Source organism: Puma concolor, chromosome A1 (assembly GCF_028749965.1).
Source record: "Puma concolor isolate L17-30 chromosome A1, mPumCon1.1.hap2, whole genome shotgun sequence".
NCBI lineage: Eukaryota > Metazoa > Chordata > Mammalia > Carnivora > Felidae > Puma > Puma concolor.
Genome location: NC_141667.1, coordinates 171941820 through 171968076, shown reverse-complemented (window position 1 = coordinate 171968076; position 26257 = coordinate 171941820). Strand labels below are relative to the sequence as shown.

The window sequence follows — 26257 nt, the reverse complement described above, 5'->3', positions numbered from 1 at the left end:
TCTGAGGGTAGTAACAGAGGTGCATTCCATTAGTTGAGCTTGGAGCTCCGCACTACCTTGCTGGGATCGTTTTAATGTCTGATTAAGAAGCCCCACTGGGCCACTTCTAGCAATTTTTGTGGCTGTACTGAACAGGCACACGGTGTCTGGATGGCCCCCGTGCACTTGAAATGGATGTTGAGCTTCTGTCATTTAAATTAAGCAATTATTGATGCCGAAAATGAAACCGGCATTGTTTGTTTAACATTTACGAGGGTGGCTGGCCAGTGACCTGAGCATGCGGGGGCCGGAGGGTAGGGGCACAATGCTGGGAGAAGCCCCTAGGCCTGACGGGGGAGGTAGCGAAGCATCCAGAATGATGACGTGTATCCCTGCAATACCTCCTGGGAAGTGCTCACTGTGGCAAGGTGTCTTTTAGCCCGTTGCCAAATACAGACGGAAGACCGTGTCTGTCACTGCTGGGTCCACCCTGGAGTGAGGATTCTCCTTCCGTCTCCGCGTGCTATGGCTAGCTGTGTGAAGCTGTCATTGTGCATTGGGGGATAGCACCTTCCTACTTTAGGGTTTTCTAAGGATCTGCGTGGCCTCAGGGGATCCCCGTGGAGAGGAGATAGCATGGTTTTTCCTGTTCTTCCCCATTTTGCTATTGTTACTTTATGATCCAGAGTTGACAGGCGAGGGTTTCTATTAATTGTTAGAGTGAGTGGTCAGGGAAAGGGGGCCCAGTGTCTCCGGGCTTCATTATTTCTGTGCCTTGTTTTTCTCCTCATTTTGTATATATGGCCTACATCTTCACCTTCTGTTGCTTTTGCGTTTTTTTCGTAAACTTAAATATGTTATCATAGAAATGATAATACAACATCTGTTTTTTGTGACAGCGAAGGCAGAGCAAAAAAAATTTTTGTCTGCTTTTAGACAACTGCTGTTAAAATTTGATTTCGTTATCATACCTTATATTTCATAGAACATAACCTCATTGCTGTCATTCCAAATGGTAGAACCTACAAGACTGCTCTTCCATTGAGCATAAATATATATGTGTGTAGATATATGTATAAAATTTGATCTGTACCTCAAAACAAGCTCTGATTCGGGTTACAAATTATTATGATCTGTTTGACATTTTAATTCTGACAAGTGACCCATCCCATTGATCTTCTCCCTGTCCACCCACCCCACATCTGCTTCCTGATTTTGCCTGAACTCGTCCGTAAGATGGCTTATAAGACACCTATAAGGGCTTCGGCTGACTGGACGAGGGCAGGGTCACGTCGTGTTGATGTTTTTTTCTCCAGCGCTCGGGGAGCACCTGACACATAGATGCTCATACATATTTGATGAACACAGTGGAAGCTGTACCTTGTAGATCATTTAAAGTACTAAATTGTATAACCGATTTACGTTTTCATTATTTCCTCGTTGTCGAAAGCCCATATTTTGACTGAAAGGGCCAATTTGATAAATTTTTGAAGACGAATGCCTGTTTTTAAAATCCGGGCACAGTTTAAGTCCTCAGAGAAAAAATGTAATACCTGAATGAAATACTTTTGTCAAAACGTTATTTTATAAGGGCTCTCTGTCTCCCTGCAATATGGAAGTATGAATTAGGAACTGAACTACCTGTTCAGCGACCTGGGCGTCAACAGATGGACTCTTGGTGGCTTGGAATGAGATCCATTATTTGCTGTATAATATACCTTCCGAAGTCTTTTTCTTTAATTGCATTTGGAACAAATCAAAAATGCTCTGTTTTTTGCCCCCTTTTAGGGCCAAAGCATGTTGTTGTGAAGTTTGTGGTGAAATTCTTTCCACCTGACCACACACAACTCCAGGAAGAACTCACAAGGTTAGTGGCTTAGAAACTTGCTCTTTATTGCCACGGGGTGCCAAGGAGAAGGGAAAGTTAATGTTCTCCGTCCACTGATTCAGCATTTTCACAGCGTTTACCTGACCCGCATCTGCTCCGTGCTCCCGATGGTGCTGACCAACATGGGGAGAAAGAATGTACCACATTTTCCTTGAATCCTGGGTTTCTGCAAAGCTGTGCTGTGAACTGGTCTTATAACCTATTGCTGTCATATTTCCCTTCTTCTGTCTGTCACATCACGAGACAGTTTGGGGAAGTCAGACCCTGTGAGACCAAGATGTTAACTCCGTTTCTCTCTGTCGCTGCCATGGGTGACTGGACGTGAGCTGAAGATCGATTTCTTTGAAAGTTGGCCTAAGTGGGAGAAGCGTGAGCATGGAGTCAGGCCTGCCCTTGTCCCTGTGTGACTGGCCAATTTACTTGTTCCCTCTGCGCTTCTGCTAATTCCCCTGTGTCCGTGCGACCACGCTGGTTGCTTGGCCACGGTTGTTTTGAGGATAAGCAGTCGTATACATAAAGTGGCCAGAACCAGTAGGGATGCTCTGAATGATAACCATCATCACCCTTATTATTACCAATTTTATAATTTGCACAAGACGCACATATGCTAAAGGAGAACAGAGTCTGGTGGGAATGTGTGAACACGCAATGCCTCCCTTTCAAGAGTGCTCTTACAAGTGGTACATTAGTCTGACCAGCCACAGCCCTGCCACCTGTGGCTTTTTTTTTTTTTAATGTTTGTTTATTATTTTTGAGAGAGAGAGAGAGCACAAGCAGGGGAGAGGCAGAGAGAGAGGAAGGCACAGAATCTGAAGCAGGCTCCAGGCTCTGAGCTGTCAGCACAGAGCCCGACGTGGGGCTCGAACTCAAAGACTATGAGCTCATGACCCGAGCCTAAGTCGGACACTCAACCGACTGAGCCACACAGGCGCCCCGTGGCTTTCAGTCTCGTAGCTGATTAGACCAAGCCTGTCACATCCTTCTCCGCACTCTTGGTACAGAGCACAGGATCTTGGATACTGTGGGTGGTTGACCATCATTTAGCAAAGGGGTGAAGCCATTCAGTCAGCAGTACTTACAAAGTGGACACTGTGTGCAAAGCACGGTTCCAGGCACCGGGAACGTAGTGGTGAAAAGACAAGCCTGACCCTCAGGGGAGCAGACAAGATGACAGATGAAGCAAAAACTATCAGATAACAGTAAGGGCTCTATGGGTAACTGAAGGAGAAGGATGTGATAGAAGGTGACCAGGGCACCGCTTGTGATGGCTCAGTCTGCGGTGCCTCTCTGAGGAAGGGACGAGAATCTGTCCCTCCTTTTTGGAGGAAGAGCTTTCCAGGTAGAAGGAACAGCTGGGCAGTGACTGAGGCAGGAACAAGTTCCAGATGTTCAATACAGTTGACCCTTGAACGACATAGCTTTGAACTGCACACATCCACTTACATGCAGATTTTTTTATGTAGATACAACACAAGGACTGTGAATGTATTTTGTCTTCCTTAGGGTTTTCTTCATCATGTTTCTTTAGCCCACTTTATCATAAGAATACAGTGTACAGTACATAGAACTTACAAAATACGTGTTAATCGTGTTTGTTATTGGCAAGCCTTCTAGTCAACAGTAGTTACGTTTTGGGGAAGTCAACAGTTATATGCCGATTTCTGACTGTGCAGGGGGCTGGAGCCCTAATCTCTGTGTTGTTCAAGGCTCAAACTGTACCTAAGAGAAGGCTGGCATGGCAGGAATGGAGAGGGTGAAGTGCAGTGAGGTGGGACAGAGGCCAAATGTTTCATGGGGTTGAAAGTCTAGCTGCCATGTGGGTGCTGGGGGACAGTGACAGCTGGGAATCCAGTGAGGTAGCCATTGCTGTTGTCCACGCCACAGTGGTGGCAGCAAAGGAGGTGGCAAGTGTGGAAGCAGAGAAGGGTGGCTGCAAATGCTGGACTACGTGCTGGGGACGGGGTCCATCTGTCGTGGTGACGGGCTGGCGGTGGAGGCCGAGGAGACAGAGGGATGCTTAGATGTTGATTTAAGCAGCTGGCTGGCCATTTTGGTGGCAACTAAAATGGGAAAGGGTGGAGGGAAGTAGGTGATGACTGAGGGGTGGAGAGTCGGGAGGTTGGTTCTGCCGGCTTATGTCTGAGATGCCAACCAGACATCGCGTGGCGGTGTCCGGAAGGGCACTGGGGACACGAATGTGGAGTTCCAGGAAGAAGTGAAGGCCACGTCTTCCCGTGGCTTTCAGTTTCTGAATGATTTGCTGCTAATTGTTTCCCTCTACTTATAATCCTCAAATCGATGAAGCTGTTATGTAGCCCGGGATTGCAGGAGCCAGCAGCCTTTTGGGAAGCATGCACGGTTGACTAGAACGGTTCACGTAGAGGAGACACAGCTGGGCTGCTACACCAGGATGCATAAGACAGGCCAGTGACAACAGAGTCTTCTGTGGTGTCACTGCTGGGGCTACCGTGTCTCTGTTTCTGGGCTGGGTTTCTTCTCATTGTAACGTGTATTGCTTGAAGCTCAGACTATTGACATAAATCTAAAGGCAAGTCCAGCTGTTGGTCAACAGCCTGCCTTTGCATCCTGCATGTCACTGGGCCTCTGTCCTGCTTATGAAGTTGGCATAAATCCTTTTTTCCCCGTCTCCATTCCACTTTGCTTTGAGTTTTGCACCTTTTCAATTCTTGTGAATCATTGTCTGCAGAGGCTTGTAGTTTTCTTTTTTATGTGTGTATGTGTTCGTTTATTTTTGAGAGAGAGACAGCACGAGCAGGGGAGGGGCGGAGAGAGAGGGAGACAGACACAGAATGTGAAGCACACTCCAGGCTCTGAGCTGTCAGCACACAGCCTGACACAGGGCTGGAACTCACGAACCGCGAGATCGTGACCTGAGCCAAAGTCAGACGCTTAACGGACTGAGCCACCCAGGCGCCCCGTGGTTTTCTACTATTCGGGTTTTTCTTCTAAAATTCCATACTGCTTGTGGCCATTGAGCCAAGTGTGCCCGGGATATTGCCGGCTGCTCGGTGGAATCTGTCAATTCCTCAGGGAACCCGGGCTCAACGGATGGATTGTTTAGGGTTGTGTTGTTGTCTTTATTTTCTGGCTCCCGGTGTTAACTGACATTTTAAAAATCTTTTCCAAGGAGAGAATCCTTTTGGTACAAGGGCGAATGAAATTGATATGAAACTTAGAAGCTCCCCATCGCTTTTGACTTTGTCACGAGGTGTGGTGGGATTGGGGACCTTCCAGATCCGATGTGTTGCCTCCCTCATTCTCAAATTCCCGTGTAAGCAGAAATTGAATGATGTGACCTTTGAGGTCCAGGCACTTTCCTGTAGCAGATGGGGAGCGCAGGAGGGCTTGGGAGAAGCTCTGTGTGGACAGCAGTTCAGGCGAGGGATGTGGGGACAGAGGCAGGCCTACAGTTCAGCCTACTAAAAGGGACTCTAGCTCTCTGGTTAATTCTTGGGGCCTCAGGAATAGCTTTCAGCTTCCCGCTTGTACAAAAAGCAGATTGAATTGCACTTTGCTGTTAACCAAGAAGCTGAATTCCTTTCTATTTATTGAACTGCACTTTCAGCGGCTGTTGTGTCCTATTGCTGCTAGGGCCTGGGCCTCTAGAGGGAGAGAAAAGTAGTGAGTGGTGGGTGCGGGTTTTAAACAGCTAGGGAGGGGTCTTCGGAAAAGAACTCGCCACATTTTCTCATCGCAGAGTTCCGAGTCACTCTTGTTGGGCTATAGGGCTTTGGTACACTTTGCTCTGGGCATGTGATCTTCAGTAGGATCCCATTTCTCCTTGGCTCTGCCCTTTCTAAGGGTGGAGAGAGACCTCTGAGAACTTGCAGTGTTTGCAAGGCCCGAGGTGGTTCCTCAGGCTGGCAGAGAAATTGTAAGTTACTTTCCATTGAATACGAAAAGAAAGGCTAAGACCTCCCAGGCTAAGACAAAACAAATTAAAATAGACCCATTTAAAGCAAGGCATCAGATTGGTGTGATTTGTAACTCTGATGATCCCTGGAAACCAAAAGCCAAAAGCCCTCTTCGTTAGCCCTGGCACCATCATCCCTGTCTCCTGACACCCACCCTTGTGCCGGGGACTGACTCTGCTTTGAGCGCTTTGCATTTTCAGCATTCACTCAGTTAATTGTATTTAGTGCCTGCTGAGTTCAACCTAGCCTTTAGCTCCTGTGTGTTTGATGGGGATTGTTTCCGTTTATAATACGAAAGGTGTTGCTGAATCTCTGAAGTTAGCATCGAAGCCAGCTTGCTCAAGATTTATAGCTGTCATTAGGAAGTGAACAGTCAGTACCCAGGAAGGTCTCCCTTGTATTACAGGGGCCTCTGAACAGGGACACTCCGCGTGATTCGGGACTGCAGGCTCACTGCGGTCTTCAAAATGCCACTTCCCCTGTGCCTAAATGTGTGGGCTTTCAGAACCGCTGCTGACTGAGAGTCTACATGAGCCCATCAGCCAAAGTCCCCAGAGCCTGTCAGACTCTGACCATTGATCCGTCCCTGAACGCTTCTCCGCAAACACAAGACCCTGTGTTTGAACTGGTGGATGGTAAAATATTCACAGTGTGATGCTTTTATGCCGCCTACTTAAAAATTAACCAGATAGAAGATTAAAGCCTGTAGCTGTAAGAAGTGTTCAGCTCAAAAAATAGTACTCCTTGCCTAATCCAGAAAGATGGCTTATACTGCCTCTTGCCTTGTAAACCAATATGTTGATGTTTTGGTTCTTTTATATTCTCTGCCTTTCTTCCCTTTGACTTTCCAGAGACAGAGAACGTGAGAGCAAGAATAAATATAAGGGGCTGGGTAAAGGCCAACGGTTATCGACGAGTGGATCTGTGGGGTTTTTTTGTTTGGGGTTTTTTTTGTGGGTCTGGCTACAGAATTGCCTTTGTAGCTTTCGTAGGTTTTTTTGTTTGTTTGTTCTTGAGGTTGTTTTGTTTTGTTTTGTTTTAGTTTTTTAGTTAACAATGGAATTTCTTAAATAACTTAAAGAGAATTCATTTTTCTTTTTCTTCTTTCTTTTTTTTTAAATGTTTATTTTTGAGAGAGAGACCGAGACAGAGCACAAGTGGGGGAGGTGCAGAGAGAGGAGACACAGAATCCGAAGCAGGCTCCAGGCTCTGAGCTGTCAGCACAGAGCCTGATGAGGAGCTCAAACTCACGGACCGCCAGATCATGACCTAAGCCGAAGTCAGATGCTTTACGGACTGAGCCACCCAGGGACCCCTTTTTCTTTTTATTTTATTTATTTATGTTTTTAATTAAGTAAGCTCTATACCCAACGTGGGGCTTGAACTCACAACCCTAAGATCAAAAGTCCCATGCTCTACCAGCTGATCCAGCCAGGTGCCCCTAGTTTTTCTTTTATAAGAGAAAATTTGCTAACATTATTGAATGTTTTTTTTTAGTCACTGTGCTTTCCATGTGTTACTTTATTTAATTTTTATAGAACCCTCTGTGGTTGGTCTAATTAAAAAAGCGCCCCCCCTTTTTAAAATTACAAATAACCTTTCATTATTACAAAAATAGCAAATGTACAGTATAGAAAGTTAGAACATACAGATAAACAAGTATAAGAAGATAAAATACTGTATTCCTGTTCCCCAGAGGTGATCATTGTTAATACATTAGTGTGATATCCTTTCTGATTTTTTCTACACATATATATGTACTTTTCATTTCATCTAATATCTTGGCCATACTCAAATTTGTCCCATAAATGTCATTTGTATGTACTCATCTAAAATGACATTCATGAGGCACCTGGGTGGCTCAGTCGGTTAAGCGTCTAAGGCTCAGGTCATGATCTCACTGTTTATGGGTTCAAGTCCTGCATCAGGCTCCATTCTGACAGCTTGGAGCCTGGAGCCTGCTTCAGATTCTGTGTCTCTTTCTCTCTCTTCCCCTCCCCTGCTCGTGCTCAATCTCTCTCTCTCTCTCCCCCTCCCTCCCTCCCTCTCCCCAAAATAAAAATAAACATTAAAAAATAAAATGAGATTCACTGTAGGCCATAGTCACACTTGGTTATGTCCTTTGGACCTCATTTAATCTAGCAGAGTCCCTCCCTATTTTTTCTTCATGATACCCTCTTGTTGAAGAAACAGGACCAGTTATACTCTAAAATATCCTACCTTCCAAATTTGTCAGACTTCTTCCTTGTGGTGCCACTTAGTTTCTTCCTCTATCCTCTGCATTTCCAGAAAACTGGAAGTTAGTTCTATAGGCCTGATGGATCAAGTTGAATATTTTTGGCCAGAATTACCAGAAGTGATGTGAACTTCCTATTTCATGAATGGTGCTAAGATTCATCATTGATTTAGGGTGGTGATGTTCTGATCTTGCCATTGTGAGGCGAAGTCATGTTACTTTGTCTTTATGCAAATGTCCGATCTCCTGAATGTTTTTTATAGCGATTCACAGTGCTTGCCAGAGTCCATAATTTCTTTAGATGTTGTGGAATGAGAATTCTTGCTGTTATTATGAGTTGGCATACTTCTGTAAAGAACTTTGCCTCATTTTCCTGTATATCCTGAAATAGCCCTTCTGTTGAGAGAGGCAGATTCCAGACTCAAGTTTTTGGTTAGGTTACCAAGTTTTGAATAAAGAATTGCTTCAGTAGTCTCCAATGGTGATACATTTTCTGGCTTTCTCATTGAATACTGAAATGAACTCAACAATTTTCATCAATTCCATGTGTTTTGAGTCACTTTAATTATTCTTGTTGCTACTCACGTTGCCACAGCATTGGCGAGTGGACATCCCTTCAAGATGTTTCTTTTGCTTTTTTAATACAGCCCATGTATATTTCAAAGCTGCCTTGCTTTCTGCCATCACTCGATATTTCAGGCCCACTTTGTACCTCTCCTTACCAGATACCTGAAATCCACCATTTCTCTATGGAGAAAATTTAGGAGTTCATATTGATTTTTTTCAAATCAGTTTTTACATTGCACTATTTTTTATTTAATTTCTTTTATTTATAAATATCTTATCTCTTGCCACACCTGGGCTCAGTTGGTTGTGTGTCTGACTCTTAATTTCGGCTCAGGTCATGATCCCAGGGTTGTGGGAATGAGCCTTGCACAAGGTTCTGTGCTGAGCCGGGAGCCTACTTGGGACTCTCTCACTCTCTCTCCTCTCTCTCTCTCTCTACTCCTCCTCCCCTGCTTGTGCATGCTCTCTCTCTCTCTCTCTCTCTCTCTCTCTCTTTTTCTCTCTCTCAAAACAAGTAAGTACCTCTTCTCTTCCACCGAAAAATGTTTACTTGCTTTATTCTGCAATATAAAGAAAATATAACTTTAAACTAAATTCAGTTTTACAGATCTGGTAACTGAGGCTTTTGGAAGAACCTAACTGAATATTACACCACACAAAAGAACACACTCTTGTCTTTCCAATTCCATTGGCAAAAAAAGCTGTTCCTAACCTTAATAAGCTATTGTTATTATCTGAGCCTTATGTTTTAGTATATTTGATCTGTGGAAAAAAATTATACCCTGAAAAAATTATAGAGTGGTAAGATACAGCCTTGGGTTTTTGTTTTTGTTTTGTTTTTTTAAGTTTATTTGGAGAGAGAAAAAGAGTGAGTGGGGGAGGGGCAGTGAGCGAGGGAGAGAGAGAATCCCAAGCAGGCTCCACGCTATCAGTGCAGAGCCGGACTCAAGGCTCAAACTTGCAAACTATGAGATCATGACCTGAGCCAAAACTAAGAAATGGAAGCTTAACTGACTGAGCCATTCAGGTGCTCCGTCTTAGGTCTTTGTATGGAGAGGTATAGCCACAGAACAAAATGTGTTACTCATCATGCGAAAAGATTACCGCGTGTTTCCTGGTCCTTTGAATGAGGTAGGACTATTTACACCGCAGTCAGTGGTACTGGGAACTCATTCCAGCCGGCACAGACTTTCTTTTCCTTGGTTTGTATACCTTTCTCTAGTCCCTCACAGTGTGGACGAGCTGTCAGAAGTGAGCCTGACTTTGACACCAAACCTCCCACCCTCTTTGCATGGCGCCAGCCTCTAGGTGTGTGACGAATCATTTTTATTTGCGTCCGCAGGTACCTGTTTGCTCTGCAGGTGAAGCAGGATCTGGCTCAAGGCAGGCTGACGTGCAATGATACCAGCGCGGCTCTCTTGATCTCACACATTGTACAATGTAAGTCCTGTTGGTTTCTCGATGAAGTCACGTTGGCAGTAACGGTGATCTGGTCAATGGGGGAAAATAATCACATCCACGAAAAACAATAATTCTGTCTTTTTGTTATTATGTTATATGAGTACCCATGGATTGAAAACAATAGCCCTAAAGCGTCATTTAACAGGTGTAGCCCCCCAAACACTGGCCTGTGAATTCTGTGTCCTTTTCAAGGACTAGTGTGCTCTTGTTGATATCTCCGTTGATGCAGAGAAGAAGCTTGGACAGATGGTGGTCAAGTAAACTAAACTTGTTCGGTCCTGTTCTTGGATTTAATATTCATTATTGAATATGGTACATTAGCCTTAAGACATAAACCTGTCAAAGATGACACTTCTTGTATTCTGCTGTCTCAAGTTTAGTAAACCCCAAGACACAGGAAGCTGGAATCCTAGTGATGCTTGAAACTAGATATTTTGCTTCCTTAATCTAGGCAAAGGATAAGTTAGATTGTACTCATTCTAAGGCATATTGACAACCCAGCTGGGCATTTTTTTTTTCTTCTTGGCCAAGGCAGAAGTAACTTGTTGAAGTTACTTGAAATCGAATATGCACATTATGTTTCAAGAAGATGATTATGTCACACGTATTAGCGCTAGTATAAAAAAATTGTGCTGTCGTATCATTTTACAATTTCCGTTGTATCCAAAGCAGTCCCATATGATCAGCCCATTTGGATAACCGTCCAGTTAACATGATTTCCAAAGGTTCGTAGGAAGTGTCACTCCTAGTGGTCAATAAATTACTTAGCCTAATAGGATTAGGTGTTTCTAGAGACCATGCTTATCTTCTTATTTTTTGTGTATGAGTCTTACTGAAGATCTACCGGACTTAGGAAGTAATGTTATTGATTCGCCACGGCAGCAAGAAGCTAGAGCCATCGATTCTTCCACTGGCCCAGCTGGAACCAGATGAGTTGGCGCTCTTCAGTGCAGAGCAAATATTCTTGGTGCTTGCGATTTATAGCAACATGTAGGCCATATCCTGCATGATGAGTGGAGGTGTATTGCCCAAAGTGTGACAGGCTGCTTCACATGACAAAACGAAGGGGAGATGTCATAACAACCATTCACTCACTTTTACTCAAAACAGCTGGGCTCTCTGGTTGTTACACAGACCATAGGATTCAAAGAAAATGACATGCTGTCCCAGAGGTATTAAATTGATATAAACGGAGCTGGAGCTAGTGTTGTTAAGGTATAATTATTACTTTAAAGGTCTTTTCTTTAGATTTCCAGATCATAGCAATTTAGGGACTATGCAGAGGTTACATGAGAAAAATGGGCCTCCTGTTCCTTGTAGGTGAGAAATTTGTAAGAGGCTGCCATCTGACCAGCCATTTCTGGCACTAGGACTGCAAGATACTTCATAAACTTTAATTATTTTATTTTACCAAATTATATTATGTATGTTTATACCTATCTACCATTGGCTTTTCTCTACATGGTAAAGCATTTGGGGTTTGCAGTAATAATTATTATCTACAAGAGTTTCGAAGTTGATTTTTTAAAGTCCAAAAATGCTGTGCTTATTTAGAAGTCGTAAGGTCATGGTCCACATGTCTAGAATTGACTGCCTAGAACAGAAGTGGTCCCAGTGGGGTGGGGAGGAAGAAACAAATCAGGAACATGGATGGATGAAATTGGTTGATGCCAAAGTTTTCTTTCCAACTGGTAGAGACGAGAGTGGAGACCATCCTGTTACGTTGGCACGATTGTTAAATCCATATTCACAGGGTACTTTCTGACATCCAGCCCTTGTGATACCCACAGGCTGGGATCGCCTTGTCCTCTGCCTTCTGGTTTGCTGGCCAGAGAATGTTGCCCGAGGAACGTAACAGACTGTGAAGTATTAATTGTATGTGGCTGGGTTTTCTTTCTCTGTTTCCTGGTAGCCGAGATTGGGGATTTCGATGAAGCATCAGACAGAGAGCATTTAGCAAAAAACAAGTACATACCTCAGCAAGATGCGCTAGAAGACAAAATCGTGGAGTATCACCATAACCACATGTAAGTCCCACTGGTCACTTCATGTTTCCCTTGAGCTTCTCTCTGTCCTTCCAGCATAGGTGGGTGTAGACACACACACACACACACACACACACACACACACACACACACACACACACACGGTAACTGTTGGGAAGAAAGACGGAAGGTGTGAGGGAGAAGAGCACAAAGGTTCATGGGGGCCATTGTTCCTCACCTAGGACTCTCAATGCAGGTTCCCTGCTCAAGACCAAAGTTCTAGGATCCTTGCTTGATTTCCTGTGATACTGGGGTATGTCTGGAATTGAGGATACCCATGCTTTGGAATTAAAGGGAGAGTGTAAGACCAGTTAATAGGAAATCAGAAAAGGGACATGGTAAACTAGGGGCAAAGTAGGAATGTCATGAAAATCTAGCACCTTTGTATCCTCTCCATTTTTTTGTTTTGATCAGTAAAATATTTTCAAAAGATGCCCCGTGCCTATTGATTTTGTTGCTGTTTTCAAGGAGGGCACTTGAGCCCTGGTGATAGTATGCCAGAGTGTTGCCTTGAACTTCCCTTACAAGTTTAGGCCCATTGTCAGCGACTAAAAACGTGTTTGAACACAATGGCGTTTTGCTTTTATATGACCTTAAAGGAAACTCTTTGAGATTCCAAAAAAAAAAAAAAAAAAAAACTGGGCAAATGTGAGACAGACTTTTGGGGTGTTGTGTTACACAGGCAATAGGGCTTTTGTCCTAGCTGCTCGACTTTGGGTTGCAATGAATGGGAGGCTGGGTGTCATCTGATCAGGTAGCTCCATTGTTTGTGATGAAATGCCTTTTTATTTCCCAAGAGGAGTTGCCTAATCTCAAATTAATAGACACAGGCAATTCAAATCACCTGGACTTTCTCTTTGATTTTTGTTTTGTCAGCGGACAAACACCAGCAGAATCAGATTTCCAACTTCTGGAGATTGCCCGTAGGCTGGAGATGTATGGGGTCCGGTTGCACCCGGCTAAGGACAGGGAAGGTACGAAGATCAACCTGGCTGTTGCCAACACGGGAATTCTAGTGTTTCAGGTAAGAGCACTTAGAACACAGCTCAGTTCCCCTGGTGATGGAAAGATAAGAGTTGGCCCTTCAACTCTGATTGCGCGTTGGGTGGGCCAAGTTAAGACCTCTGATGGTTAATTTTAGGTGAACAGGGAGAAACTAACCTCACCTTAGGGTTTCTATTTCTTTCTAGGCCCTCCACTTCCAGATTCTACTTCATTTGCCCTTGCTCTGGTTGGGAAATGCACAAAGATTTGCTTGTGTTTATTGACTTGGTAATCCCTGTCAGTGGACCTGTGCTCAAAACACAGTATAATAGAATCAGGATTTCAGACCCCCCAAAATAAACACTTTCTTCACACTGGCACATGATAGGCATGTGGTTCCCCCCTCTCTTTTTTAACCTGTTGAGTTTTTTTTTTAACCAAATTTAGGGATTCTTAAACCTAATTTAGGTTTTACCTACGTCAGCTTATTTGTGACTTCAGATATACATGCTTGAAAAGGGTAATGTGTACTTTTAAAGATACAGCAGTTTTATAAATTTCTACAAAGCCACGTAGTATAGTAACTTTGTAGTAAAACGAATTCGTACCTGTGTTTTACTTAAGGACATAATTTTCTGTACTCTGAAATGTGTACTGTCTTTTTTTAAAGTTTTAAAATATTTTTTTAATGTTTATGAGAGAGGGAGTGAGAGAGCGCACGCTCACATGCATGAGTCGAGGAGGGGCAGAGGGGCTGGGGACACAAAATCCGAAGCAGGCTCCAGGCTGTCATCACAGAGCCTGACGCGGGGCTCAAACTCATGAACCATGAGATCGTGACCTAAGCCAGAGTCCAACGCTTAACCGACTGAGACACCCAGGCTCCCCATGAAATGTATGCTCTCTTGGTTGCACTGTTAGATTCTTCTACTGACAGTGCTTCTTTTTGTTTCTTAACAGCTTCTTTGAGGTGTTATTGACATAGAGTAAAATGCACATATTTAAAGTGTGCAGTTTCATAAGTTCTTGTATATGTATATCCTGAAGCAATCAATGAAATCAAGACAATGAACATATTCATCACCCCCAAAAGTGTCCTCAATGCTTTTCTTTTAAACAAAGTCGAGAGTAATCCATGCTTTGGTTTCATAGGGGTATGGAGAAAGTGTCTGCCTTTAAGTAGGGTAATCTTCACCAGTTTGGAAGGCATAGATATGCACACAATCTAAAACATTTTGGCTTATATTTGGTTTTGGTTATATTGTCCCTTCGTGTTTTACCAAATTGGTCTCAGTGCTTCTCTGCTCCTGTATCAGATGTTTATGGTGGACACTGATTATCATAGGATCCTGTCCCAGGAGGAGTCGAGGTTGGGTTTCATATGGGAGAGTAAGAAGGGAATGTTTGAAAGCAGTGTACGATACTTGAGGTAGCTTAACAATTGCTCTTAACAATTTCTGAACTGCCAAAATAACATAGGAGTACTTGATGAGCAAAATGACAATAAGCCAAATGTAAAGCTTTCAGTCCTACCGTTAAATTTTGAAATCAGAACCCTTAAGCATTTTTAAAAATCATAGAGGGGGGGGGAAAAGAAGTGCCTCACAATTGAATTAACGTGCTTTGATTATATTTGATACAATCTAAATATTGAGAATTACGCAGTAATTTAATCGTGTACCAAGGCCGTATCTTGGAATTAATCTTGCCAGTGCCTAATTGCTTCATTCTTACCAATTTCAATACATGGTCCTGGTGTTTCAGCAGCTCTGGAGGAATTCTAATTTAGGCGGAGATGACAGGACAGATGGGAGCTGGTGTCTGGTCGCTTCCCCTTACTTCTCCATCACCCTGTTCCTCACAGGAACAGGGACACAGGAACACCCTGTTCCATCACACCTGACTTTCAGAACGAGGATGTGTGAGTCCTTCCCAGAGACTGTTCTCTGGTCTAGAAGACAAACCACAGGCCGGGACTCCCTTCCCCATCCTGCTTGTGCTGCTGGGAGCCAGACCAGTGTGCACCTTGGGGGTTGACCACCAGCCTGGTGTGTTGCTTTTATGGAAATTAACAGTCACTGCTGGTGAAGGCACATGGTGGGGCACCTCATTCTGCCACGTGAGCTGTGTGATTTTGGACAAATTAAAATAAATTCATGCAGCAGTTTCCACATCTGTGAAAGAGAGATAACAAACCCATCTCACTGGGTTTTGTATAAGGTTTGGTAAGATAAGGTCTGTAAAGTCCTTCCCCTGGCACTGGAAAGTGATGGTCACTAATTGTTGTGGTTGCCATGGTTTTTATTGTTATTTATCTTTCTTAGCATCCTGCCTTTGGCCAGCCGCTTCCCTCCCTGGAGGCAACCTTAGTTTGAATACCAAAGCATATAATTAGTGAAAGATAATGTTCCTGGAGCAGGCATCATCCACAGCTGCAAATCCTAGCAAATTCTCTAGCAAAAGGCATTCTTCCCAAGCAGTCAAAAGCAGGTCCCTATATGCAAGGCAAACCACCTCCCATGTTGCTTCTTCTGCGTTTCCTGGCTCACTGGCTGATCCCTTCCTTTGCAGGGTTTCACCAAGATCAACGCCTTCAACTGGGCGAAAGTGCGCAAGCTGAGCTTCAAGAGGAAGCGCTTTCTCATCAAGCTCCGCCCAGACGCAAACGTAAGTGGGCGGGGCGGAATGACGCCTGGCAGGTGTCTGAGGGTCTGTACCGAGTGTCCTGCCCAGACGCTCAATCACCGTGCTGTCACCTGGGTAGACACAGCGAGGGTAGAGAATGTTCAGCCCTTCCCGACAAACCCATGCCTTTGCTGGGCTCCAGCCTCCAGGCCATCCCCTAGAGACCCCGTTCAGCATCCGCAGTATTCGGGGCGCACCCCTGGCCGCACAAGCCTCCAGCTCTCCCCAGCCCTCGCGTCCCTACTCTTGTCCCCTGACCTCTGACAGCACATTCTCGCAAGCTAAGCAGGTCCACCCCATTTTCTGGAGAACCCCTGAGGATGTCGCTCACCCCAGGACCGGATCAGAGAAGGAGCGTCTCCTTCCCCCCGCGGGAAATGGCAATGGCGGAGATGGCTGATTCATCCTGGTGTCCCCAACCAGAACTTGGCAGAGTTTAGTTCCCGTGGGAAAAAAAGATGATAAATGGCAGTCTAACCTTACCGTTCAGCTACCGAATGGATTAAATGAGCTTTTATGGCCTGACCTAGGAAGCAACCACCCATTATAAGTTGTTTTCTATGGGAAAATGCTTTTGGAGTTCTAAAAGGCCACTTGCAAATGCAGAATTGCCTCAGCTTGTTTGTAAGTTGGGTCTGCCCAGAACTGTGAGATTACCCCCAAAAGAGTTGGAAGTTCTGGGAACCGTTAAGGCTGTAGTAATTCCTGTTTATATAATAGGGCCACTTATATTGAGAGCATTCAGCCTGGGAATACAAAATTACACTCTCCCCTTTCCAGAATCAAAGGACATGACTTTTTCAGCCTTGAGTGATACTTTTGTGTTCCAGAAAAAAAAATGTTCATTTCCTGTGGGGTTCCCTGGAGGTTTGAGCCATATGCTACTTGACAGAGAAGAGACTTAAGACCAGTTGTAAAGTCGGCATGAGCCATGAGGGAGAAAACAGAAGAGTGTGTTTCAGTTATTTTAAGGAGGCAAAACAGGAATTTCAGTAGTTGGATTTTTTTTAAGAAGGAAATATGGGGGTGCGTGGGTGGCTCAGTCAGTTGAACATCCAACTCTTGGTTTCAGCTCAGGTCATGATCTCATGGTTCATGGGATGAAGCCCCACATTGGGCTCTGCACTGACAGTGTGGAGTGTGCTTTGGGTTCTCTCTCTCTCTCTCTCTCTCTCTCTCTCTGTCCCTTCCCAGCTTGTGGTCACTATCCATCTCTCTCAAAGTAAATAAACTAAAAAAAGAAGGAGGAGGAGGAGGAAATATAAGCCACGTAAACAAAATTTGTTCGTGAATTCTGTCACAAGAAATGTTAGGAGGGGCCCCTGGGTGGCTCAGTCGGTTGAGCGACCGACTTCAGCTCAGGTCATGATCTCACAGTTCATGAGTTGAGCCCCGCATCGGGCTCTGTGCTGACAGCTCAGAGCCTGGAGCCCGCTTCGGATTCTGTGTCCCCCTCTCTCTCTCTGCCCCATCCCCACTCATGCTCTGTCTTTCTCTGTCTTAAAAATAAATAAAACATTAAAAAATAAAAAAAAAATGTTAGGAGTTCTGTGAATTACCCCTGTTTTCTGTTAGCTCCTCTAAGGAATTTTGTGAGGGGAAAATGGTTGAATGATGACTAGATTTTGTCATTAGGAACAACTCTATTTTACTAACTATGTGAATTTGTGATCGTGCTATAATAAAATGCACCAGTGAAATTTTATTGGACATACTTCTTTTCTGGCCCTTTTCTCATGTTTCAACCTGATGTCTGTGGGTCAAGGGGGAAAAAATGGTATTTTCTCTTTTTAGAGCTCGTACCAGGATACCTTGGAATTTCTGATGGCCAGTCGGGATTTTTGCAAGTCGTTCTGGAAAATCTGTGTTGAACATCATGCCTTTTTTAGACTTTTTGAAGAGCCCAAACCAAAGCCAAAGCCTGTTCTCTTTAGTCGAGGCTCATCATTCCGGTTCAGGTAAGGATTCCATAGCATACCTCTCGTGTCCGCCACGGGAGCATTTGTCCCGAGACGTCCTTCTCCTACCCTCTGGTGCTGCTGCTACACAGTACAGTGGGGAGCTAAGTGGAAAGTTGGCCTCCGGGAACTATGGCTGGTGGGGTGATTGCTCGGTCATTCCAGCAGCCTCCTGGCATGACCAGGAGGTCATGTTCTGCTCGAACATTGGCCAAGAGGCCCTTCACCCCGCCACAGTAAACTCCAAACAGGACCCTTTAATTCAGGAGGATTCCCTTTCTCTGGAGAAGCAAGTGTCTTGTTAACATTTCGTGTAGCCTTCGGGAATGTTGTGTGCACTTGCCCAGCACTGCTTCACTTTCTCCCTCTTTCAACAAACATTTGAGTGTTTCCTGCGTATCAAATCCTGTTCTAAGCACTGGGGATATACAGTGAACAAAATTAGCCCTGTGTCCTCGAAGCATGTAGACTCTTGCTCAGGATGGTGGCTTCGTAATCAAACAGAATTATTTATAAGGAAAATGCCAAGAAATGCAATGGACACACATTTTTCTCAGAGAAACACAAGTTCCTCCCAGAACTGCAGCTGAGAAAGCCCACCTATCTCCCAGTTGTGGAAGGAGGGGAGGTAGAGATGGGGTGTTGTGTGTTTCAATGAGAATCCCTTGCCGTCTCCTTTCCTTCCCTCCCTCTCGTTGTCTTCCCCTTAGCGGTCGGACTCAGAAGCAGGTTCTCGACTTTGTTAAAGAAGGAGGACATAAGAAAGTGCAGTTTGAAAGGTAAGAGAAACTTCGATGCTACTTCGACTTGACAAGAGTCATCGTCTGCAGGTGACAGTGCTTTGCTCCTGACTGTCTCTTCACCCAGGCCTGGTGAATTACCATATCAGGGCCTCACAGTCAACCTGGGCCAGTTTAGTGTTAGGAACATTCGAGGGCTGGGGCACACCTCAAGGATAAGATGAGATGTAAACAGACCAGGAGGGCCAAGTGAGGAAGAGGAGGAAACCAGCAGGGGATGGGATGGAAGAGAAACAGGAAGGAGATTGCAGTGGGGCTAAAGCACAGTAAAAACTTCCTCCTCTCTTTGTCCTTGAGTGTCTTGGGATTTGAATCAAAAGTATTTCTATAAACTTTTAAATTAAATACAGCTTGGATGAGAAGCAGGATTTATTGCTGTTGTTAGCAAATGCTTACAGCTCTTGCTGAGTTCCACGCACTTTGCATACATTAACTCAGTCTTCATACCAGCTCTGTGAGGTCAGTGCTCTCCTAGTCCCTTTTTTTAAATGTTTATTTATTTTTGAGAGAAAGAGGTTGTGGGCAGGGGAGGAACAGAGAGAGGGGGAGACTGAGAATCCAAAGCAGGCTCCGTATTGTCAGTGCACAGCCCGACGCGCGTCCCGAACTCCTGAACCGTGAGATCATGACCTGAGCAGAAACTGAGACTCAGATGTTTAACTGACTGAGCCACCCAGGTGCCCCTCTCCTGGTCCCTTTATAAAGATGGAGACACTGAAGCTCAAAGAACTCAGGTCTCAGAACTGACAAGTGGCCCCTGGTCAACCAGCATCAAAGCCCCATGCCCTGAGCAAGGCTCTGTCGCCAGAGAGGGGAGAAGGTGAGAATCCAGAGATTAAAATAAAAGGGTAATTGGGACACCTGGGTGGCTTAATCGGTTAAGCCTCTGACTTCAGCTCAGGTCATGATCTGATGGTTTGTGAGTTCGAGCCCCGTGTCGGGTTCTGTGCTGACAGCTCAGCGCCTGGAACCTGCTTTGGATTCTGTTTGTCCCTCTCTGTGCCTCCCCTGCTCACACACTGTCTCTTAGTGTCTCTCAAAAATAAATAAACATCAAAACAATTTGTTTTTAATAGAAGGGTAAAAGGGTGGAGCTGTGGTGCACTGAGGGCTGTTTGGTGCATGTGCATTTTTTAAAAACATTTTTGTATTTTAACATATCTTAAAATAACTGTGAAGTACAGAGATCACAGCAAACGTCCATATTTCTTTCTGTTTCTGGTTTTTTGTTTTGTTTTGTTTTTGTCTTTGTTTTTACCTTTTTGTGTGAAATTACTGTTATGACAGATATGGCTAAAACCGCCTTAACGAACAGCCACCTTTGTTACTTCCCTTCTCTCCTTCCCAGAGGCAACAACTGCCAACTTCACATTGTTTCTTTTACACATATTTATGCATTTAAAAAAAAATATGCAGCATTTCTCTTGGGTGTACTTTTTCATTGATTTAACTAGTATCGCACTGTACATAATTCTGCATCTTGCTTTTTTTTTTAATGTTTATTTATTTTTGAAGAGAGACAGAGCATGAGTGGGAGAGGGGCAGATCGAGAGGGAGACATAGAATTCGAAGCAGGCTCCAGGCTCTGAGCTGTCAGCACAGAGTCCAACGTTGGACTCAAACTCATGAACCGTGAGGTTATGACCTGAGCCAAAGTCAGACGCTTAACTGACTGAGACACCCAGCATCCTGCTTTTTAAACCCTGACCTGATTTGGAGATCTGTGTTGATGTTCTTCGGTATTGTGAAAGTATTTCATTTTATTTATCTGATTTTCTGTTGATAAACAAACCTGAATGTTGGTATTTTGTTTCACTCTGGCTGAAACAAACCTGCTGCTGTGACCATCCTTGTGTTTTTGGAGTCTTTTGAAGAAAAGCTGAATGTACATTAGCATTTAATCCCTCTGTGTTTATAGTTTCATCATTTGAGTACCTGAAAATTTCTAAGGCCTGTTCACGGAGGAAAAGGAGGGCACTCAGAGACTAAGGGAGGGAACAGATAAAGGAGAGTGTTAGTGGCATGAAAGCCAGTTCCTGGTCCTGTTGAATCTGTAAATTCATTCATGGGGCAGGCCTTCTGTGAACTCAACACTGGGAAAAAGTTAGCTGATGAGTAGTAGTCACCTCTGTTATAGAACTAATCTAGAAAATCATTGCCCAGAATACATGAATTGCTTTCATATTGTCAGGCCAGAATTTGCAATTCAGAGCATACTCAGCCCAGCCAACTCTCCCTCCCAGTGACTCTCCTACAACTAGAAAGGTAATGCTCAATGGCTAGTGTTCCTGACCAGCTGTACCACTTGAACAGGAGCAGGGGATTGCTGAGAGTGTTTTCAGGGTTTAAGTATACCCTGAACCCTGTAAGTGCTATGAAAAGGATGACTGTTTCCAGGGAGCATCCATATACACTACTTCACTCGTCTTCATATTGAGGAAGGCATAAGACTGTTATTTTTCATTTAAGAAAACAGCTTTTCTCACTATGGCTATCTTACGTGATTTCTCCCAGGAAACATAGCAAGATCCAGTCCATCAGAAGCCTTGCTACACAGCCCATGGAGCCGAATTCAGAAGTGCCAAAACAAGTCAGTAATGCTGATCAACTATTATAACTGTGTTTTTGTTTTGTTTTGTTTTGTTTTACCAAACTTTCTCTGCTAAGTCCTAAGTCCTGTGTTTCATAGTATGCTTCTGAGTTATTTGCCCCTCACCTTTGGGGTTTCTTTTAGTAGAGGAGAGTATAGTTGTGTGCCCTGGCTTTGAGCAAACACAGGCTGTGCTCTGTGCACCCCAGGCTGGGCTCCGCAGGCCCTAGACTGGGTCCTTTTTCAGCTGAGTTCCTGTCCTCCATCCCATGCCTTTGCCCAGAGAAGTTTGCTCTGTTGGCCCTATCTCAGCTTAGGAGTGGAACCATCCATGGGAGTCTACAGAGAGGAGCTCACCTGCCAGCAAAATGTGTGTGGAGAGATTGGGACCTCCCTAGCACCTGATGGGTGTCGCTCCCATCTTCAGGGCCAACCTCAGATCTCTTTATTGGCACAAGACTGGGTGGTGAGTTCCCAGGGCTCCTGTTACGGGGCAGTGACCACAGTTGGCAACAAGAGACATTATCACTCTTGCCCTGAGGGTGGTGAGAGCTCGTTTTCTCTCGAATTGGCCTGTGCTTGTGCTTTCAGGGTTTTCTCTACAAGAGAATAAGAACTTTGTTGGGGAAGAACATGAAGATTTCCTTTGTGCACCTAAAAATAGAGTGCTTAACCTGCCTGTTCCTCCCTTGGAAGTATAAACAAAGACTTTTTTGTCATTTGTCTGAAATCCATGTCAACTTGCCTTTCGGGGATCTGCGATGTGTTTTCTTCCTCACCCCGCCCAACCCTCCCTGTGGGTTGCAAGGAGACTCTGTTGCTCCACGGAAACTTTGGAAAGCCAGTATGAGCCCGTGGGTCCTAGAGAGCAGAGGCTGTGGCCCACTTGGCCTGCTCGGGACCGTGCATGGTCAGAGAACGGTCTGGATGCTGACCAAACACACTGGGGAGCGCCGGCTCATTGGCGGTGTTCTGTTCGAGCCCTGTGGAGGGCAGCCTCTCGGCCCGCTTGTTGCTAAATTGGGCTCTGGCAGCCCCGCCCCTCCACCACCGTGTAACCTTCCCCCTTTCTCGCCCCGCCCCGCGCAGGCGCAGCAGAGTGCCAGCCTTCCGCCCGGAGAAGGTGCGGAGCCCGCAGGTGGCGCGGGCGGTCAGCAGGGAGCGGAGCCGAGCGCTGCTGCCGAAGAGCGCCAGAGCCCCGCGCCGCCCAGGAGCCCCGCGGGCGGCGGGAAGGCGGACGGAGCCCCGCGGGCGCCGGCCGACGAAGAGGAGGAGGTCGTTAAGGATAGGACCCAGCAGAGTAAAGCTCAGCCCCCGCAGCCGAGCACAGGTCCAGCATCCAGGGCTGCCAGAGGCAGCAGCTCTTCCATTCCTTTCATTGACTGCAGTGACGTAGATAGTGAATCCGACCTGCTCAGGGAGCAAGCGTCCCAGTCCCAGTCCCAAACAAATGACAATTATGAGGGTGATTTGACCAGTGGGGTGTATCTGCTCTCCGGGGATGAGAGGCGGACAGAGGCTAGGCGCAGGGCTTCCCCTCCCTCCGTGAAGTCCTCCCGGCCTCCTTCCAGAGAGTTCGTCGATGATGATTCAGCAGACCTAACCTTTGATATGAGTGGGAGCCCCAGACTCCCAAGACATAGCTCCCTGATAGATGAGCTGTTCAGGGGCTCCGGCGGTCGCAGTCCCCCCACCACCCCATTGTCTCCCAGTAGCAGACGGTCGAGTCCAAGTAGGAGTTGGGACAGGACTGGGTCTCAAGGCTATGTTTCTGAAAACGGGCATGACCCAAGAGAGGAGAGTACAGGAGAAGGTCCTCTCCCAAGCCAGGGTCCTCCTTATGAAAACTCTTCCCCCGTCCTGCAAAGGCCATACTTGCGGAATTTTCCCAGTCGCTACAATAAGTCAGAGACAGATCCCCTCATCCTTAGCCAGGTAGCATCAACCCCAGAAGCAATGGGTGGGCTTGATGGCCGTGAAAAGGGAGGACTGGCCAGCCTGGCTGCTTCAGAAGGTAGAATGCTGGCTAATGGTGCACCTCAGGTGGGCCCCACCTCAAAGATCCCTGTTGTGCGGTCAGTGTGTGCCAGAGGCATGGCAGACCAGCGGGCGCCCCTGCAGGTGACTGAGGGCTCCACCAGCAGCGGGACTGAATCCAGCGATTCAGACTCTGAAATGGTGGCCCATTTGAGCCAGCCACTCACATTTGGCAACCCAGCAGCAGTGCTGAGCTCCCCTTCCATGCTTAGTAGTAAGAAGCCCCTGGGTGGCCTACATGTGAGTGAGGAGGAAGAAGAGGGGAATGAGTAGAGGGCCAGACTTCCAAGTGTTGGGAACGTGGAATCTTGAGTCCAGGTTTCCAGTGGAGATTATTTGTTCTAGTGGCTCATTAATCTTTAATCAACATTTGTTAGAGGAAGTTTTGGACAGAAACCTTTGGATAGGGTATGCCCGACTCTCAAATCTTGAAGAAAAATGAAACTTCACACAGTGGCTTGCTCTCCAAAAAAGGTGGACAAGAGAAATAGTTAAGAAGGACAGGTTACCAGGACCTTGTTTATCTTTCTGATTGAAGGCTAGGAAGAGATACTTGATTATGGATCTGATCATGTGTATAGTGTGTCGTTATTTATGTGGAAATTTTCTGTGTATGTTGAGTTTGTATGCAGATCACGCTGCTGTTGATTGAATGTTTGGACTGAGGTATTGAGATCCCAGGAAAGGTGTTGGTTTTACTTTGTTCCCCTTCTTTAAAAGGAGGTGCTGCTTTTCTGAGCCTTAGAAAATGAGGGATTGACAAAATTCAAGACCAAATGTAAGTTGATTGCTGGTTGAGATTAAGTGTTGGTGAAATCTTAGTCAAGAATAATGGATATTTTAATAGGAAGAATTTGGAGTTATTTCTTCTTTCCAGATTTCATGTGAAACAATGTAAAAGATGTCAATTATAGTGGAACTGTAATTTACAAGGGATTGCTGGTCTGGTTTGGGTTTGCATCCTGGGTCAAATCGTTAGCTGTGCTTTAAGAAGCTATAACTCTGGCTGTCAGAACTTCTAATTGAAACACAGAAATGCTATTGAGTGGGGATTCGGGGCAAAGTAAGACCTCACAAAAGGCACTGTTGTCACCAGGCTGGCAAACTAAAGGCCCTCTTTTGAATCATGAGCAGCATAGAGAAGAACCATTTTCCACAATTGCTGCCCCTTGGTTATTGTGTACATTCTTAACGTTCACACTTGTGTGAACAGGGTCTTCTCTTGGAAGCAGTGACTTCTAGATGTTTCTGTGTGCAGGAAAAAAGTGTAAGGAGTGAGAGGTTTGATTTCTTTTTAAATCTTGCCCACCTCTGCCCGTGCCTTTCACTCAGCACTCCTGCATTGTAGATCAAAGGGTCTCAGCTGCACATGGGAATCACCTGCGACATTTTAAAAATCAGTGATGCCTGGGCCCTGACCTTAGAAATTTTTTATCTCATTGGTCTGGGGTGCCACCTGGGGTCCCCAGATGGTTCTGCTGGACAGTCAGGGTCACCCCTCAGCCTGACACAGTTGCCTTCTAGAATCTAGTGGAATAAATTTCTGGCTGGCTTGCAGAGTAAGGAAAGCATCACACATGAAATACTTTAATTAGTGCCTGTTGTTTGGTACTTTTCAGTCTTTGGTACTTTTTTTAAGAAGATGACTTGTAGAATCAAATTTTTAGATCCTAAGCAACTACCAAATTATTGGAAAGAGTTCTAACAATGACACATCCCTGGCGTGCCACCATGCCTATGGCCTTACTAAACTCATCGTGTGATGTTATCACAAGGGAAGAGCTACTACGCATGCTTAGGAAGTGGGGTAGAATTTGGCAGCCATATGCAACAAATACAAGTATTGACTGACCTTGTGGCTCACAAATGATTATTGGTCCACAGGAATGTCGACAAGTTGAATTTTAAAGACTGAAAACTTAATCCTTTCTACACAAACTTTTTTTTTTTTTTTTGGTGTTCTTTTCCTGATCGTTTGATTCAGTGCATGATTGATGAATCAAACTGAGTACTGGATAGTTTGAAAGATGTTCATTGAAGTAGTCTGTTGATGTCTTACCTTAGATATATATTTAACAGAGTCACAGAATTTTAAAACTAGAAGGGACCTTTGAGATCATTTAGGGTAAACCTTCATTTTTATGGATGACAAACCTTGTTCTGTTGAAATCAAGAGACTTCACTTACTCCTACAGCTGCTGCCTGACAAAGCTAAAACTAGAACTTTGACCTCTAGTCTTCAGCTTTAGTCTGTGTGACATCTTGGTGCAGTAGGACCCTTTTGATTCAGTACTTTAATTTTGGAGAATCTTGTACATATTAATAATTAAAATCGGATGTGGAGACCAGGGATCATGTAGACTTAGACACTTACAGTCCATACATAAAACGTAGGAAGAACCGCTTTTTCTATTGTGGGGTTTTTGCACTTAGGACATGTTTTTGCGTATTCTGTTTTGGACTTAGGAAAAGATGTTGATTTGGTATATAAATATTTAGTCAAATGTGAGTTCAGCAGAGTCACATTTGGAATCCTGTGGTTTATTTGTGAAGGTGATTTGTTCAAATGAGTTTTCTTTTTACCTCTAATTGCACAGCAGTCTGATGATGAAGTATGAATGAGCAATGGGGTGTTAACTTACCCAGCATATAATGTGAATCATCAAAACGTAAACCTCTAGAGCAAAACATGCTTCAGGAACTACTTTGTTTTGCTTTTTGCTAAACACTTTTATTTGAAGTGTTTTAAAAACAGCTGATCAATGATAGTGTACTCAGTTCCGTATTGATAAACTTTCCCCTTTTAGGGTTGCTCATAAAGTTTTTCTCTGGTTGATTTTGTACCAGCCAAGCAACTCCATTTCTGCTGGTTGGCCACTATTTATGAAAGCAGCAATCCCGATGTGATTAATGGTGCTTAAAAGGGAAGGGGTGTGATTTGTTCAAAGGCCACGGTAGCCTAAAGTGCTGAGAATATTCACCAGTTGCCTCTGGGGGAGTTTGCCCCGCCCTACTAAAGATTCTAAGTATCGGTGAGGGAGTAAATATTTAAGCATTCTTTGAGCCTGGTGGAGTCAGTTCCGCAGAGGTGA

General features: G+C 44.8%; 1 protein-coding gene across 4 annotated transcripts in view; it reads left to right on the top strand.

The window, feature by feature from the left end:
- The window catches only part of FARP1 (FERM, ARH/RhoGEF and pleckstrin domain protein 1), a 295229-nt gene that overhangs the window by 215413 nt on the left and 53559 nt on the right, over positions 1 to 26257 (top strand). For all 4 annotated transcript variants that reach the window (XM_086709189.1, XM_086709180.1, XM_086709199.1 and 1 more), the window contains exons 5-13: positions 1768 to 1846; positions 9948 to 10045; positions 11979 to 12093; positions 12988 to 13135; positions 15667 to 15762; positions 17575 to 17738; positions 18449 to 18517; positions 21053 to 21128; positions 22218 to 22458. In XM_086709189.1, coding sequence (XP_086565315.1) covers positions 1768 to 1846; positions 9948 to 10045; positions 11979 to 12093; positions 12988 to 13135; positions 15667 to 15762; positions 17575 to 17738; positions 18449 to 18517; positions 21053 to 21128; positions 22218 to 22458 — 1086 coding nt within the window. The remainder of the gene's footprint in view (positions 1 to 1767; positions 1847 to 9947; positions 10046 to 11978; positions 12094 to 12987; positions 13136 to 15666; positions 15763 to 17574; positions 17739 to 18448; positions 18518 to 21052; positions 21129 to 22217; positions 22459 to 26257) is intronic.